The sequence below is a fragment of the Heptranchias perlo genome, chromosome 25, assembly GCF_035084215.1.
Source record: "Heptranchias perlo isolate sHepPer1 chromosome 25, sHepPer1.hap1, whole genome shotgun sequence".
Classification (NCBI taxonomy): Eukaryota; Metazoa; Chordata; class Chondrichthyes; order Hexanchiformes; family Hexanchidae; genus Heptranchias; species Heptranchias perlo.
In genome coordinates this window covers 8574061-8590244 of record NC_090349.1, presented here as the reverse complement: position 1 = coordinate 8590244, position 16184 = coordinate 8574061, and the positions used below count along the sequence as shown (strand labels likewise).

Here is a 16184-nt window from a genome sequence, read left to right as displayed (position 1 = left end):
TAGGCCCATTCTACTCGATCTCTCCTCATAAGACAACCCTCTCATCGCCGGAATCAATCTAGTGAACCTTCATTGCACCGCCTCTAAGGCAAGTATATCCTTCCTTAGATAAGGAGACCAAAACTGTACACAGTACTCCAGGTGTGGCCTCACTAAGGCCCTATACAATTGTAGCAAGACTTCCTTAGTCTTATACTCTAACCCTCTTGCAATAAAGGCCAACATACCATTTGCTTTCCTAATTGCTTGCTGTACCTGCATATTAATTTTCTTGTACGAGGACACCCAAATCTCTCTGAACACCAACATTTAATAGTTTCTCACCATTTAAAAAATATTCTGTTTTTCTATTCTTCCTACCAAAGTGAATAACCTCACATTTCCCCACATTATACTCCATCTGCCACCTTCTTGCCCACTCACTTAACTTGTCTATTTCCCTTTGCAGTCTCTTTGTGTCCTCACAGCTTACTTTCCTACCTAGTTTTGTAAGGACAGGACTGTCTGCAAAACAAATCAAAGAAAATCAAAACTTTTTAGAGATTTTTTGTGCATAGTGCAGAATAAATTCTGAAAGGGTTAACTCTCACTAACAACAAACAGTAATTCACAGAATCTTACATCATCCAGCAGTGTGGGGATGAAGGAAGGCAGACAGGGCTACTTCCTCTCGGGAAATGGCACAATCCCAGTGAGCACTCATGTATTGCTCCCCGCTCAGAATTTGGATAGTCTGGATTCCTGTGACAGTCTGGTTCTGTCCCATTATGCAGTAGCAATTACACAGCCTAATGATTAGTAGGAGTTGTATCCACTGTGTTACTTTGGAGCTCTGAGCTTCATGGATGAAGTGCTGTAAAGGGACCTGATCATATGTTGCAAATGGCTGTTAGCCAGAATTGGAGGTTTATTAATTTATCAGACTTTTAGGTTTATGTCAACTTACAGAATGATGCTCACAGAATTACAAAATCTTGTAAGAAAGCAGAAGTGAAAAAACTCCATGTATGACCATATTTACCCGAATATCTGTTGCCTGTTCTATTTTCTTGCAGATTTGTTTCTCCAAGTACCTGTGAACCCTGGAGTGCAATGCATGTGCTTGTTACAGGATAGTTTGCGTGTTAATTTTCTTGTGTTTGAATTTCAGAGTGGTTGGTGGTTTTGAGACCTTGACGGCCATGGAGAACATTGAGAGTGACGTAAAGACCGACCTGCCAAAGGTAAACTTATTCTAATAATAGCAGTCTTTGAGACTATTCCTATTTTCCCCCTTTTCTGTCACATTATAATGTATAGCTGGAGATTGAATAGCTATTATTCCAGTTGATGTACCTGATGCTGGAATGAGTTCCTGGGTTTGCATTCCATGCCTCCTATCATACCAACTTTTTTTTTCATTGTTCTTCTTCCCTCCACTGTGTCATGTGGCATTCCTCTGCCAATGCAATTGAAAGACTGAACAAGCTGGGACTCTTTTCTGGGCTGAGGAGTGACCTATTAGAGATCTTTAAAATTATAAAGGGGTTTGATAAGGTCGATGTAGAGAAGATGTTTCCACTTCTGAGGAATCCAAAACTATGGGTCATAAATATAAGATAGTCACTAATAAATCCAATCGGGAATTCAGGAGGAACTTCTTTACCCAGAGAGTGGTTAGAATGGGGAACTTGCTACCACATGGAGTAGTTGAGGCGAATAACATAGATGCATTTAAGGGGAAGTTAGACAAGTACATGAGGGAGAAAGGAATATACGGTTATGCTGATGGGGTTAGAGGAAGTAGGGAGGGAGGAAGGAGGCTCGTGTGGAGCATAAACACCGGCATAGATCAGTTGGGCCGAATGGCCTGTTTCTGTGCTGTAAATTCTATGTAATAATTCCATGTAATTGTGCAAAATATTTAGTCAATGCAACCACAGATGTGACTGTCTCCTGGCCCTTCACTCTCCAGGGGAGCAGCATTCCCATGCTGAGGATGAACCCTCTCACCTATTTCGACATGATGCTATGTTTGAGATTGGATTATAATGAGGGTTTGGTGATTTTTTTTCTTTCCTTTCTGAAGTTGAAGCTTTGATTGTACTCTGATCAGAAGAGCCCTTGTCCTAGAAGCCAACAACAGCAACAATTTACACTCCTGTAGTGCCTTTGACGTAGAAAAACGTCCCAAAGTGCTTCACAGAGGTATAATCAGAAACAATAATCATATGTCCAGAGCTCTAAGTCTATCAAAGTTCAATTCTGAGGATTGTAAACTGCAGCCGAACATATTTATGAAAATATATTTGAGCATTGAACCTTTGTGCCTGTAGCTCACTCCTGTATTATTAAGCTCTGTGGGTGCAACTTATCCTTAATGGGAGCATTGAACCCTGTACATCTAGCTTGAATTATTTTTCAGCAAGAGTTTTATGATTCTGGTCTTATTGCAAATGGATTTTGTGATATTGCCTGTCCAACCCATCGACGCTCCTTAGGTGCCTCAGATACTCGAAGTGTGAGGGTTGCCCATTCTTATTGTGATTGACTGAATCCCTTAAGGAGTTGGGATAATGCAGGATAACCATGTTAGAGTTCCAGTCAGTTGAGAAAATGAAAGAAATCTTGTACAGTGCAATTCTCCTTAGGTATCATTGTACTTAACACTCAAGTGAGCAACAGCAATAGGGAAAAAAAACTTACATTACTAATTTTTAAAAATACATTTATAATAAACACAGAGGGCATGTCAGCACTTCCAATTTAAACTGTCTCCTGTTTTTTCCAAGAAGGGCCTGGCCACCATCTACAAATTGTTCCAAGCAGTGATCAAATATTAAATTCACAAAACCATCTCAGCTCCAAATAGAGCTTTAGTCACCAGTGAAAGAAGTTGGGATGAATTTTTAATTCTGAAACTTGACTATAAATAGAAATAATTTAAATATATTATCAGCTGCGATTGTACTCCAGGCTTTACTGCCCATTGAATTGATGGGCTCCTGAGAATTTCATGGCTGCATATGTACCTTCTTGCGTGTATGCTAATTCTCAGAGGCTCAGCGTGTCAAATTGCGACATAGTTCATTTAGTGTCCATATTGGCAGCAGCTGATTTTTTTTTCTCTCTGTCCCCAGGAAGAGATCAAAATTGAGAGAACAGCAGTGTTTGTGGATCCTTTTGAAGAAGCAGATGTTGTGGTAAGTACATGGAAAGAGATCTACAGCTTTAACCCTGCCAGAGCTGAGTCTTAAAGGTGATAAAGTAAAGCAGAACAAACACATTATTTTATCCTGTGTGAATTATAGGACATTGAACCTTGTGAGTGTAGCCTGCCCTTAATGGGGCATTGATCTCTGTCCATCTAGTTTATACTGTAATGGGATCTCCTGGTCTCAATCACTCAGCCTGCAAGAACAAGAGCCCTTGCTACGGCTCACGGTTGGACTTCGTACTCCTCAATGCATCAATAAAGACCTAACGGAGCAGACATTTGGAACTCCTCTTACACAGCAAAACTGGGTAAGGAAAAAACTGATGGCTCCTAATCCTGCTATATCAGTGGCGTCACTCACTGACTGAGTCCATGGCAGAAGACAGCTGATTGAGTCTCAGGAACATAACCCGATCTGAAATGTCAGCACTCTCGGGCCCATGATACAGTAAAGAAAGAAAGAACCTATATTTATACAACACCTGATCACATCCTCAGGACCTCCGAAAACACATGACATTCAGTGGATTGTTTTTGAAGTGCAGTCACTGTTGTTGTGGAGACAAACACAGCACTGTTGTGCTGTAAATTACAACTAATAGGAGGAATGTTTTAGATGGCAGACATGAAAAGGAGACAGTGTGTGGCATCAAAGCCCCCCTCCCCCCTCCATAGCTGAACCCTTTTAACAAATTAAACGTACCCTCAATGTATGTTTCAGATCTCTGTACACATCTGGAAGGCATTGGACATTGGAACCCAATCCTAACTCCAGGTGAAATGTTCCATTGTCAGTTCATGTGACTTCATCAAACGCCCTCAGTCAGTTTACAGCATCGTTAACTCCCTTCCAGTCACCTCCGACCTTCTGAATAGTTAGCTTCATCCTTTCCATTGTGTACTAATACTTGTTTAAAGGAGAAGCTATCCACATCAGAACCCACCTTCAAAATCAAATGCTTAATAAGAATCGTGATGTACTTAAACATTTTTATTGTGTTTCCATCTAAACAGTGAGTGCTAGTGACCTTACTGGGGGAGTTTCCTGAGTGTTTCTGAGGCTGAAAGTGCATAGAGTTAAATTGACCTGTGCAGTTGAAGCACTCGGTGTTAATGACAATGTCTGCTCATTAGTTCTTTTTCACTGTTGCACTTTGTAGCTTCTTATAGACATTTCCCCAATGATGTCATCAGCACCTACTGCATGACGAGGACGGTATTTATGAAAGAGCTTGGCAGACGTTTCCATACTGTAAGAAGGAGAAAAGCACCATCAACAACTTTCATTTAACTTAGCAAAACGTCCCAAAGCAATTCACAGGAGTGATTATCAAACAAAATTTGACACCAAACCACATAAGAAGATATTAGGAGCGGGTACAGTAGCATAGTGGTTATGTTACTGGATGAGTAATCCAGAGGCCTGGAGTAATAATCCGGAGTCAGGAGTTCAAATCCTGCCATGGCAGCAGGCGAATTTAAATTCAATTAATTAAATAAAATCTGGAATTAAAATACTAGTATCAGTAATGGTGGCCATGAAACTACCGGACTGCCGTAAAAACCCATCTGGTTCACTAATGTCCTTTAGGGAAGGAAACCTGCTGTCCTTACCCGGTCTGGCCTATATGTGACTCCAGACCCACAGCAATGTGGTTGATTCTTAATTGCCCTCTTAAATGGCCTAGCAAGCCACTCAGTTGTACAATCTCGCTAAAAATAAGTCATAATAAGAATAAAACTGGACGGACCACCCAGCATTGGACCACTAGGCACCGGACACAACAAAGGCAAACCAAGCCCAGTCGACTCTGCAAAGTTCGCCTCACTAACATCTGGGGACTTGTGCCAAAATTAGGAGAGCTGTCCCACATACTAGTTAAGCAACAGCCTGACATAGCCATACTCACAGAATCATACCTTTCAGCCAACGTCCCAGACTCTTCCATCACCATCCCTGGGTATGTCCTGTCCCACCGGCAGGACAGACCCACCAGAGGTGGCGGTACAGTGATATACAGTCAGGAGGGAGTGGCCCTGGGAGTCCTCAACATTGACTCTGGACCCCATGAAATCTCATGGCATCAGGTCAAACATGGGCAAGGAAACCTCCTGCTGATTACCACCTACCGCCCTCCCTCAGCTGATGAATCAGTCCTCCTCCATGTTGAACACCACTTGGGGGAAGCAATGAGGGTAGCAAGGGCACAGAATGTACTCTGGGTGGGGGACTTCAAAGTCCATCACCAAGAGTGGCTCGGTAGCACCACTACTGACCGAGCTGGCCGAGTCCTATAGGACATAGCTGCCAGACTGGGCCTGCGGCAGGTGGTGAGCAAACCAACACGAGGGAAAAACTTACTTGCCCTTGTCCTCACCAATCTACCTGTTGCAGATGCATCTGTCCATGACAGTATTGGTAGGAGTGACCACCGCACAGTCCTCATGGAGACGACGTCCTGTCTTCGCACTGAGGATCCCATCCAACGTGTTGTGTGGCACTATCACGGTGCGAAATGGGATAGATTCAGAACAGATCTAGCAGCTCAAAACTGGGCATCCATGAGGTGCTGTGGGCCATCAGCACCAGCACAATCTGTAACCTCATGGCCCGGCATATTCCTCACTCAACCATTACCAACAAGCCAGGGAATGAACCCTGGTTCAATGAGGAGTGTAGAAGAGCATGCCAGGAGCAGCACCAGGCGTACCTAAAAATGAGGTGCCAACCTGGTGAAGCTACCACTCAGGACTACATGCATGCTAAACAGCAGAAGCAATATGCTATAGACAGAGCTAAGCGATTCCACAACCAACGGATCAGATCAAAGCTCCACCATCACAGAAGCCAGTCTTCAGCCAACTCGATTCACTTCACGTGATATCAAGAAATGGCTGAGTGCATTGGATACAGCAAAGGTTATGGGCCCTGACAACACCCTAGCTGTAGTGCTGAAGACTTGTGCTCCAGAACTAGCCGCGCCTCTAGCCAAACTGTTCCAGTACAGCTACAACACTGGCATCTACCCAACAATGTGAAAAATGTCCTGTCCACAAAAAGCAGGACAAATCCAAAGCGACCAATTACCGCCCCTTCAGTCTACTCTCAATCATCAGCAAAGTGATGGAAGGTGTCGTCGACAGTGCTATCAAGCGGCACTTACTCACCAATAACCTGCTCACCGATGCTCAGTTTGAGTTCTGCCAGGACCTCTCGGCCCCAGTTCTCATTATAACCTTGATCCAAACATGGACAAAAGAGCTGAATTCCAGAGGTGAGGTGAGAGTGACAGTCCTGCCACATTCAGTCGTGAATGGTGGTGGACAATTAAACAACTAACAGGAGGAGGAGGCTCTGTAAACATCCCCATTCTCAATGAAGACGGAGTCCAGCACGTGAGTGCAAAAGACAATGCTGAAGCGTTTGCAACCATCTTCAGCCAGAAGTGCCAAGTGGATGATCCATCTCTGCCTCCTCCCGATATCCCCACCATCACAGAAGGCAGCATTTGACCGAGTGTGGCACCAAGGAGCCCTAGTAAAATTGAAGTCAATGGGAATCGGGGAAAACTCTCCAGTGGCTGGAGTCGTACCTACCACAAAGGAAGATGGTAGTGGTTGTTGGAGGCCAATCATCTCAGCCCCAGGACATTGCTGCAGGAGTTCCTCAGGGCAGTGTCCTAGGCGAGTGCAGCTCCAGCAACACTCAAGAAGCTCAACACTATCCAGGACAAAGCAGCCCGCTTGAACATTCACTCCCTTCACCACCGGCGCACAGTGGCTGCAGTGTGTACCATCCATAGGATGCACTGCAGCAACTCGCCAAGGCTTCTTTGACAGCACCTCCCAAACCCACGACTTCTACCACCTAGAAGGACAAGAGCAGCAGGCACATGGGAACAACACCACCTGCACGTTCCCCTCCAAGTCACACACCATCCCGACTTCGAAATATATCGCCGTTCCTTCATCGTCACTGGGTCAAAATCCTGGCTCTCCCTTCCTAACAGCACTGTGGGAGAACCTTCACCTCACGGACTGCAGTGGTTCAAGAAGGCGGCTCACCACCACCTTCTCAAGGGCAATTAGGGATGGGCAATAAATGCTGGCCTTGCCAGCGACGCCCACATCCCATGAACGAATAAAAAAAAAGGTGACCAAAAGCTTGATGAAAGAGATAGGTTCGAAGAAGTATCTTCAAGGAGGAGAGAGAGATAGAGAGGTTTAAGGAGGGAATTCCAGAGCTTAGGGCCTCGGCAGCTGAAGGCACGGCCACCACTGGTGGAGCGATTAAAATCAGGGATGTGCAAGAGGCCAGAATTGGAGGAGCGCAAAAGATCTCGGAGGGTTGTAGGGCTGGAGGAGGTTACAGAAACGATTCAATGATTATTATTTCAATGCAACTCATGTTATTCCATTGTATCTTTATAAACAAAGGAAAAATATTTTGCCAAATGCTTTTTAATGAAGACCATCTTTTTTAAATTGCAGCAATCAAAAGGAGTCTGTCCCTTGTATAGAACTTGTTCTAACCTGGAACTGATTTGGCCAGAAATGACTAGCTACTTGCACAAGGTCCAGCTCACTTTGTAACTGAGGAATGGCTTAGGTTAAGTTTCATGGGCAGGGTAGTGAATGCAGATAAATCCAAATTAGAAACCTGAACTAACCCACCTCGTTTCCATTGATTCCAACACAGGATACCTACAGCCAAGAGCATCAACCTATTGCAGTCAGGATGCGAGCATTACCCTGTATAGTCAGAGTGATTGCAGTTGGGTGAATGCAGGGTAAAAGCATTGTGCACAGTGTGAAAGTTTAATTACCAACCATTTCTTTGTTGTCAGATTGCAGCAGAAAGGGAGAAAGCGCGGAACGAGGAAGAGGAGGAACGGGCCAAAGCAAGGCCAATTGTGCCTAAAAGCAGTTCAGATGCAGCCCCAAAAACCTACCGACAAGGTGTTGGAAAATACATTAACATGGGAACCAAGTAAGTGAGGTTTTCCATTCTCAAACCCATATAAACTCTAAAACCTTCACATCAAATGCAGTAGAGTTCAGGGAAATGAGGCATTCATCTCAGCAGCAAGGAACGTAAACGTAATCCAGATCACCGAGCATTACTGATGGAAGTTTGAGACCACCACACTCACTGTCTGACCCTTCCAGCTCTTACATTTTATATATTAACAAAAAGGATTTATTTTCATTTAATTTTGATGTTTCTGGGGTTTTTTTTGTGTACTCATCTTCTCGATAGATTTTTTTTGTCCCCTTTAGGGGAGATTCTGCCGATATTAGACAAAACAAGGAGAGTGACTGAGGATGCTGCCTACTTCATAGCCTCTAACACTCCTCCACAACGAGGAGAGGTACAAATAAAAAGGAACAACTGCTGGAAATCTGAAATAAAAGCAGAAGATACCGGTGATCAGCCATGATCTTGTCAAATGGTGGAGCAGGCTCGAGGGGCCGTATGGCCTACTCCTGCTCCTATTTCTTATGTTCTTATGGAAAATCACAACAGGTCAGTCAGCATCTATAAAAAGGAAAGGCAAGTTGTAACACCCTGAGTGTGTGCCCCTCATTAGAATGGTATTGATAAAATGTACACACCAAAACGTCATAACTTGCTGTTGACTGGCCTGCCATCTGTTTCCATCATTTTCAGATAAGACAGTAGATGAGATGGCCTGAGTTAGTTTGCCATCTCTGGGATGGACACTCTGAGGTTTCAGTATCAGTTGCCCTGAGACCTCAGAATTGCACAGCGAGAACTCTTTCATCTTTGCTGTTAAGGACCCCACTTTGATATGTACTTTACTGTGATATTGCAACCCTTTTTGTTTCACAACTGTGCCCACCGCTAGATTCCACAAGTGCCTCTCCCTCCTTATAATAATACCCACCGGTCTCGTTACTTCGACTGGCCAGCGGGAGGTATTTTCAGGGTTGGTTTTGGCATTTCCTTCACCATACTCTGCTTGAGATAAAAAGCACGATCCTTCCACTTGAGGTGGAGCCTCAGGTCCCTCGCCATTCACCTTCATCATTTTTTAGATATCGTACTTGTTGCGAGAAAATATAAAGTCCTAAAGGCACGATTCGTGGCTTAGTGTATTCACAGACTTGGTGTAATTGACCAATCAACTATTCATATATAGCGCCTAGGCAGCTGAAGGCACGGCCAGCAATAGTGGGGCAATGAAAATCGGGGATGCACAAGAGACCAGAATTGGAGGAACGCAGAGATCTCAGAGGGTTGTAGGGCCGGAGGAGGTTACAGAGATCGGGAGGGGCGAGGCCATGGATGGATTTGAAAGCAAGGATGAGAATTTTAAAATCGAGGCGTACAGGTTCTGTTGCCTCTGCAGCTGCTCTGATTATATTTTGTCCTCCTCCCCAGTTGTCACCTTCTCCCTATTTTCACATCCTTTCTCTTTTCTGTGTCAGAAAACGAGTGTCAGAGGATCAGGACAGCAGCCCCTCCACCAGCAACAGCAAGAAAACCAAAGGCATCACCGGCTTTGGCAACTTCAGCTCGTGGTAGAGCTGGCACCAAGCAGCAAAAGAGCAAAGTGAAGAGACCAACACCATACTGCAGTGCTGGCTTCCCACCACAGTTCATCTCATTCACATTCAAAGGAAGTTCTAAAACACCCCCAGGTTGTCGAATAAGTGACTGAATTTCTACCAGAACTACTCTTTCTCTACTAATTAAAAGTGGTGTGATCGGGAAACGGAATCTTTGTAATGCTAAAGCTTCCATTTCTAGTGTATATGAAAATTTAATTGTTACATTTTGTTTCCTTGCTGACAGGCCAGGTTCTGAGTTTTGTTACACTCCTGGCTGCAGATGATGACATCAGCCATCATTTATCTTTTATTTTTTAAATTCATTTTCCCTGTGCAATTTTAATTAAACTCAGTTGGATTCCTAGCTGAGATGATTCATCCTGTTGTTTGGTGCACAATCCCATTGAGTTCAGACTCCCTCATCAGGAAGCCAAGCAGGTGCAGAAGAACATTGCTCATGTCTTTGTTCAACTGAAGTGAGTAACTCTGGTGCTGGCTCAGGCCACATGTCCTAAAAAAAAATACCTTATTTTACTTTTATAGAATTATTGGAAAATTACAGCGGCTGGCTTCAGTGACTTCAGTCACTCTGCTGTGAGTTTTGCAAAGCAACCCGTGGCTACAATAGTAAGTCAATCTGATGCGTAACCCACCAAAATGGTTCAGATCTACAATTGAGGTGGAGAGTGTTCCACTTGCATTAATTGAGTCTACACAATGCTTTTTCTCCTGCTTCAACACCTCCTGTGGAAACATTGAATTTCAGCTGGAAGCACCCACTGATACAGGACTGATTACATGTCCAAAATGTATGAGACAGGACAGAGATTTAAGAAGATCTAATATTATTTGTTTCCGCTCATTTCCTATTGGAACAAAGATGGGACATTGCATGGTTAGCCACTAATCAGTCAGAAAGCTTATTCTCCAAAAGAGAGTTTTGCCTCTGTGCAACCTCCATTAGATTGAGTGGGGAAGGACTCGAGAGAGAGAGTCGAACCCTGAATCATCCTATTGTTTTCACGTACGTGTGGCCAACAATGATCTTTGTGTTCATTTTCATTGATGCACCTTGTCTGATGGATGTGGCTTTATAAAATATGGCCTAGTTTAGCTGGCAGTACATTCTTTAACCGATAGGCTTGCAAATTCCTTCAGAACAATATATTCATTGTCTCTCGCGTGGTTTAAAAACTGGGAATAGCTTTTTTTTTTCCGTTTGTTCTCGGGATGTGGGTATTGCTGGCAAATGCTACATTTATTGCCCATCCTGAGTTGTCCTGAGGTGGTCGTGGAGCTGCTTCTTGAATTGCTGCAGTCCTTGAGGTGATGGTGCTCCCACAATGCTGTTAGGCAGGGAGTCCCAGGATATTGACCCAGCGATAGTGAAGAAATGGTGGTATCTCTCGAATTCAGCATGATGTGTCTTGGGGGGGAAATTAGCAGTGCTGGTGTTCCCACAACATTGCTACTCTTGTCCTTCTCAGTAGTAGAGGTCGCAGAGGAGAGAGGTGCTGTCGAATTAACCTTGGTGAGTTGCTGCAGTGAATCCTGAAGATCGAACTCACTGCAGCCACGGTGTGCCAGTGATGGAGGGGTCAGTACTGACCCTAGTGGCAGGGGCACCAATCAAGTAAATTGCTCCATCCTGGATGGTGCCTAGCCCCTAGAGTGTTGTGGCTGCACCCATCCTGATGAGTGATGATTGTTCTTTCATAACCTCATTTGAGCCTTGCAGATGATGGATAGGCATTGAGGAGTCAGAAGGTGAGCCACACATTGCAGAGTACCCCACCACTGCCTTATTCTTGTAGCCACAGTGTTGATATAGCTGGTCCAGTTCAGCTTCTGGCCAGCGGTGACCCCCAAGATGTTGGTGGCAGGAGAAATTCAACAAAGGTGATGATCTTCAAGGTCCTGGAAAGAAGGCTGGGCTCTCTCTTGTTCAATGTGGTCATTACCTGGCACTTATCTGGCACAAATGTTGTCTGCCACTTGTCAGACCAAGCCTGGATGCTATCCAGTTGCCGCGGTAGGCTGGTTTGGGCTGCTTCATTATCAGAGGAGTTGTGAATGGAACTCAACGCTGTGGAATCCTCAGTAAACAGCCGTAGTCCTAACCGTAGCAGCTGAAGATGGTTGGGCCGAGGACATTTGCCTGAGTAACTCCAACAAAGAAGACTGGCCTCTGACAACCACAACCATCTTCCTTTGTGTCAAGTATGACTCCGGCCATCGGAGGATTTTCCCTTTGACCCCCTTTGCTAGGGCTCCTAGGTGAAACACTCAGTCGAATACTGCCTTGATGTTGAGGGCATCTACTCTCACCTCTCCTCTGCCAAACAGAGCTCTTGCATTCATGCCTGGATCGAGGCTGTGATTAGGTCTGGAGCCAAGTGGTTCTGACAGAACCTGATCTGGGCTTTGGTTAACAGGTTATTGGTGAGTAGGTGTCACTTGATAGTATTATTGAAGACTCCTTCCGTCACTTTTTGGGAGACAGCTGATAGGGCAGTAATTGGCTGTTAGATTTGTCCTGTTTTTTCTGAACAGGGCATACCTGGGCAATCTTCCACATTGTCAGGTAGACGCCAGTGTCATAGCAGAACTGAAACAACTTAGCTAGGGGATTGGCTAGCTCTGGTGAACGGGCATTCAGAACTATAGTCAGATTGTTGTCAGGGTCCACAGACTTTGCTGTGTCCAGTGCACTCAGCCACTTCTTAATGTTACATGGAGTGAATCGAATTGGCTGGACATTGGTGGGGACCTCAGGTAGAGGCTGAGTAGGATTGTGCACTCACAGGCACCTCAGCCTTCTATCTTGCACTCATGTGCTGGGCTCCACATGGTTGAGGATGTTCATGGGTACAATAGCATAGTGGTTATGATGCTGGATTAGTAACCCAGAGGCTACTTCACTTAATTCAGTGGATTAATTATTTATATTCACCAATTGTAATCATTGCCAGAGTACAATACTGAGAGCTGGAGTGAATGTTAATCTGTACTCCCTGCACATATGCACACATTAGGTATTATTAGGTAGACAGCTATTCAAAGGATTCAAAACTGTGTTCGCCCACACGAATATAGCTGCCGTTTACAGTAGGGATCAAAGACATGTTTCCACCCGTTGTCTGTATGGACCAAGATGTCAAGCTGAACAGATCGAATAGAAGTATTGTAATATGGATTCTCAACACTTTGAAGAAGCAGCTAGCAGTAACTAACATTTAAACTGTCAGGTTACTGTGCAAAGATATTAAAATATACAGACTTCTTATTAGTAATGTGACACAAACTCCCTATCACTCAAATCCCAAATGAATCAGTTTGGGATATCCTAAATCTGTTATGTGACGAACATCACTCCAGAGCACAAAACTGCTGTAATTTGGTACTAGATTGATAGATCAGTGAAAGAAGGTCCACTTGCTATACCTGACCTGGGAACACTAGATGCAGATGGTAGTACCAAAATTGGAATAGTGCTGCATTCCCAGCATCACCACCTCTCAATTTGTTAACACAAAAATTGACTAAAAATATTTAAATTTAAAAGTTACAAGAATAAATTTACTGTTATAATGCCCAAGGCAGTTGTAAAATGTGAATTATAGTCTATTTGTAAGACTGACCATAACTTTATTGCTCTAGAATTACCGAAGTAGTCAGTTGTGGAACAGAATTCCATTTCAGGGCTCTCTCCCTGACGTATTCCCCAAGATAAACACACTGAGTTCAGAATGTAAACCAGAGGGGAGTCTGTTCTTTTCCAAGTTTAGCCTTTTGGTGTTTAGTCTAGTTTCTGATGTTGCCTTTGTGATCCTTCACTTTCACCGTGACACAGCAAGGAATGCAGCCTCGTTGGGCCGAGCAGTGCTGGCTTGTAACCTTGGAACAGGCTGGCCGCACTGGAGAGGGATTGTAATTGGGTGAAAGGGAGTTAACCTGCACCACCTGGTAATTGTTGGCTGGGGCGGGGGGTTGAGGGGCATCACGTGTACAAGAAACTCTGCCAGTTTGGCACTACTAGTAGGAGAGCTAGGACCCTGCGCCCAGGTTTAAAAACATTGACACCAAAGGGTGATGCCATCGGCACCCTGCCTCAATGGTGGATAGTAACAAGGCTGGCAAAAGCAGTTATAAATCTTTGTCAGCAGCTGTGTCTGCTGCACTGTGTAGCTCTGTTTTGAGTATACAAACATCAACTCAGCACAAATACAGCGTGTTTCCATCACACACTTTGCTCTGTTACTGTACCTGTGGTTAACACCTTAAATGTATCTGGTTTCTGCATGTTCTGAGTAAAGGCTACTCTAGCCACAGGTATCAGGTTCCTGTGTACTGTAGGTAAAGATTACCCTACCTGTAGCCAGCGCCCTGAGTGTATTGAGCTCCTGTGTGCTGGGGGGCTATACATGCAGCTGGCTCTAATCACAACTTGCTCCTCTTAATCAAGAGTAAGTACTTGGGCTCAGTACCAGAGGGGAGGAAAAAAGACTAAAGCAATATTCCTGGTGCACACGCAGGTAATGCACAGTTGCACTACATTAGGTCTTGGGATGGTCTCAGGGTTTACTTATAGATATGTACCCTTGAAAATCAAATGCTTGGTTAGAAAGAAAGAACTTGCATTTATATAACACCTACCATGTTCTCAGGATATCCAAAGCATTTTTACAGCCAATTAATTACTTTTGAAGTGCAGTTATTGGCTTTGTAGTCAAACACAACAACCACAGCAAGATCCCACAAACAGCAAATAATTAAATGCCCAGATAATCTGGTTTGGTTGAAGGATGAATGTTGGCCAGGACACCAGAAGAACACCCTGCTCTTCAAAACAAAATGTTGTGGGATTTTTTACATCCACCTGATCATGTCCTGGGATGGGCCTTGAACATACAACCTTTTGATTCAGAGATGAGAGCACTACTGAGCCAAGTAGCTTAGTGATGTGTATTTCTGCTCTTTTTTTTGCATTTTGTTAAACATACCAGTATTTGTCTCAAATCAACAATCCTTTCTGTGTGATCATTTAAATGAAACTAGCCTTAATTTTAATGGTCAAATCTGCCCAGATTTAAGCTTTATTTTCATTTCTAATTTATTCCTTTTAAAGAGACAATTCTCTTATACACCTGTCCTCCAAATAAATTTGGTGCATCCATTTATTCATAAGAATGCTAATAGTCTCATATATCAACCAGAAAAGGGGTTTGCTGTTGCTCACTGCACCAGAGAGAGGAAGGTTTGGCACTTGTAAAGACTTTGCATTTTAATTGTTGTACTGTTGATATGTTAAGTAATATTCCCAAACATAGTGGAATTAGTTTAAATCACCTCCAGTTTCAAACCAATATGAGGTAGTTGAAGGAGAATCCAGGGAACTTGTTCACCACCCTGAACTATTGCAGGTAACTCCAGCAGAACCTTTTTTAAAGCTCAGAAGGAATAGATTTATTTATACCTTTAGCAGCGAGGAAAACCTCAATGCGTTACATGATTTGGAGTTAAATTGGGGACCTTCTATTTCTGGTTGACCTTAAATGAGATGATTCCGAGAGCTTATCAGTCACATTCCGGCCTTTAAATAGAGACATTTCTAAAGATAGAAAGAACTAGGATTTATATAAGTGTCTTATCATATCACTCAAATGTCCCAAAGCACTTCACAGGCAATGTTATGTAGACAAATAAATGATTACTTGTATAGCCAAACCATGAAAACCAATGTGGAGTTTCTGAATTCTGTTCAGTACTGGGTGTAGTTGCTAACATCAGAAAAGGCCAGTCAGTGATAGTAACCTGGTGGACCGTGGTGCAGAAGCAGAAAGTCACTTTTACTCTCATTGATCAGAAGACTGAATTGGGCTGTTACCAGTAATCCATACGAGTAGAGCAAAGCAAACCTTTAATACAGCAGCAAAACCAACTAATTGCATTTATATCATGCCTTTAATGTAATAAAATATCGTATAGTGTTTCACAGAGCCAAGAAACAGATGTTGAGTGGTATTGGGACGAGTTAGGTGAGGTGACTGAAGGCAAAGGTCAACGATGTGGGTTTTGAGGAGACTTTTGAAGGAGAGGAGAGAGGTTTAGGAAGTGCCTTCTAGGGCTTGGAACCACGACAGAAAATGGAGCGGAGAATGGGGATGTAAAGAAAGCCAGAGACAAAAGAGCAGAATGCACACGTGGATATGTAAGACTGGAATAGCTTGCAAAGATACAAAGGCATGAGGCCATAGATGGTTTCTTAGGCAAGGATAAGGATTTTGAATTTGATGCAGTGGGGATGGGAGGCAATGGAGGTCGGCGAGGACAGGGAGATAAGGGAGTGGGACATAGGGTGGAATTAACTGGGGGCAGCAGAATTTTGGATGAGTTGTATTTTATGCAGAGT

At 43.7% G+C, this 16184-nt stretch overlaps 1 protein-coding gene across 1 annotated transcript in view; it reads left to right on the top strand.

Moving 5' to 3' along the window:
* ppil2 (peptidylprolyl isomerase (cyclophilin)-like 2) overlaps positions 1-10136 on the top strand; it is a 296148-nt gene extending 286012 nt beyond the window's left edge. The window contains exons 17-20 of the mRNA XM_068005535.1: positions 1151-1223; positions 3120-3182; positions 8044-8186; positions 9650-10136. Of these exons, the coding sequence (XP_067861636.1) occupies positions 1151-1223; positions 3120-3182; positions 8044-8186; positions 9650-9746 (376 nt within the window). The 3' untranslated portion in view covers positions 9747-10136. The remainder of the gene's footprint in view (positions 1-1150; positions 1224-3119; positions 3183-8043; positions 8187-9649) is intronic.
* Positions 10137-16184: the final 6048 nt, after the last annotated feature.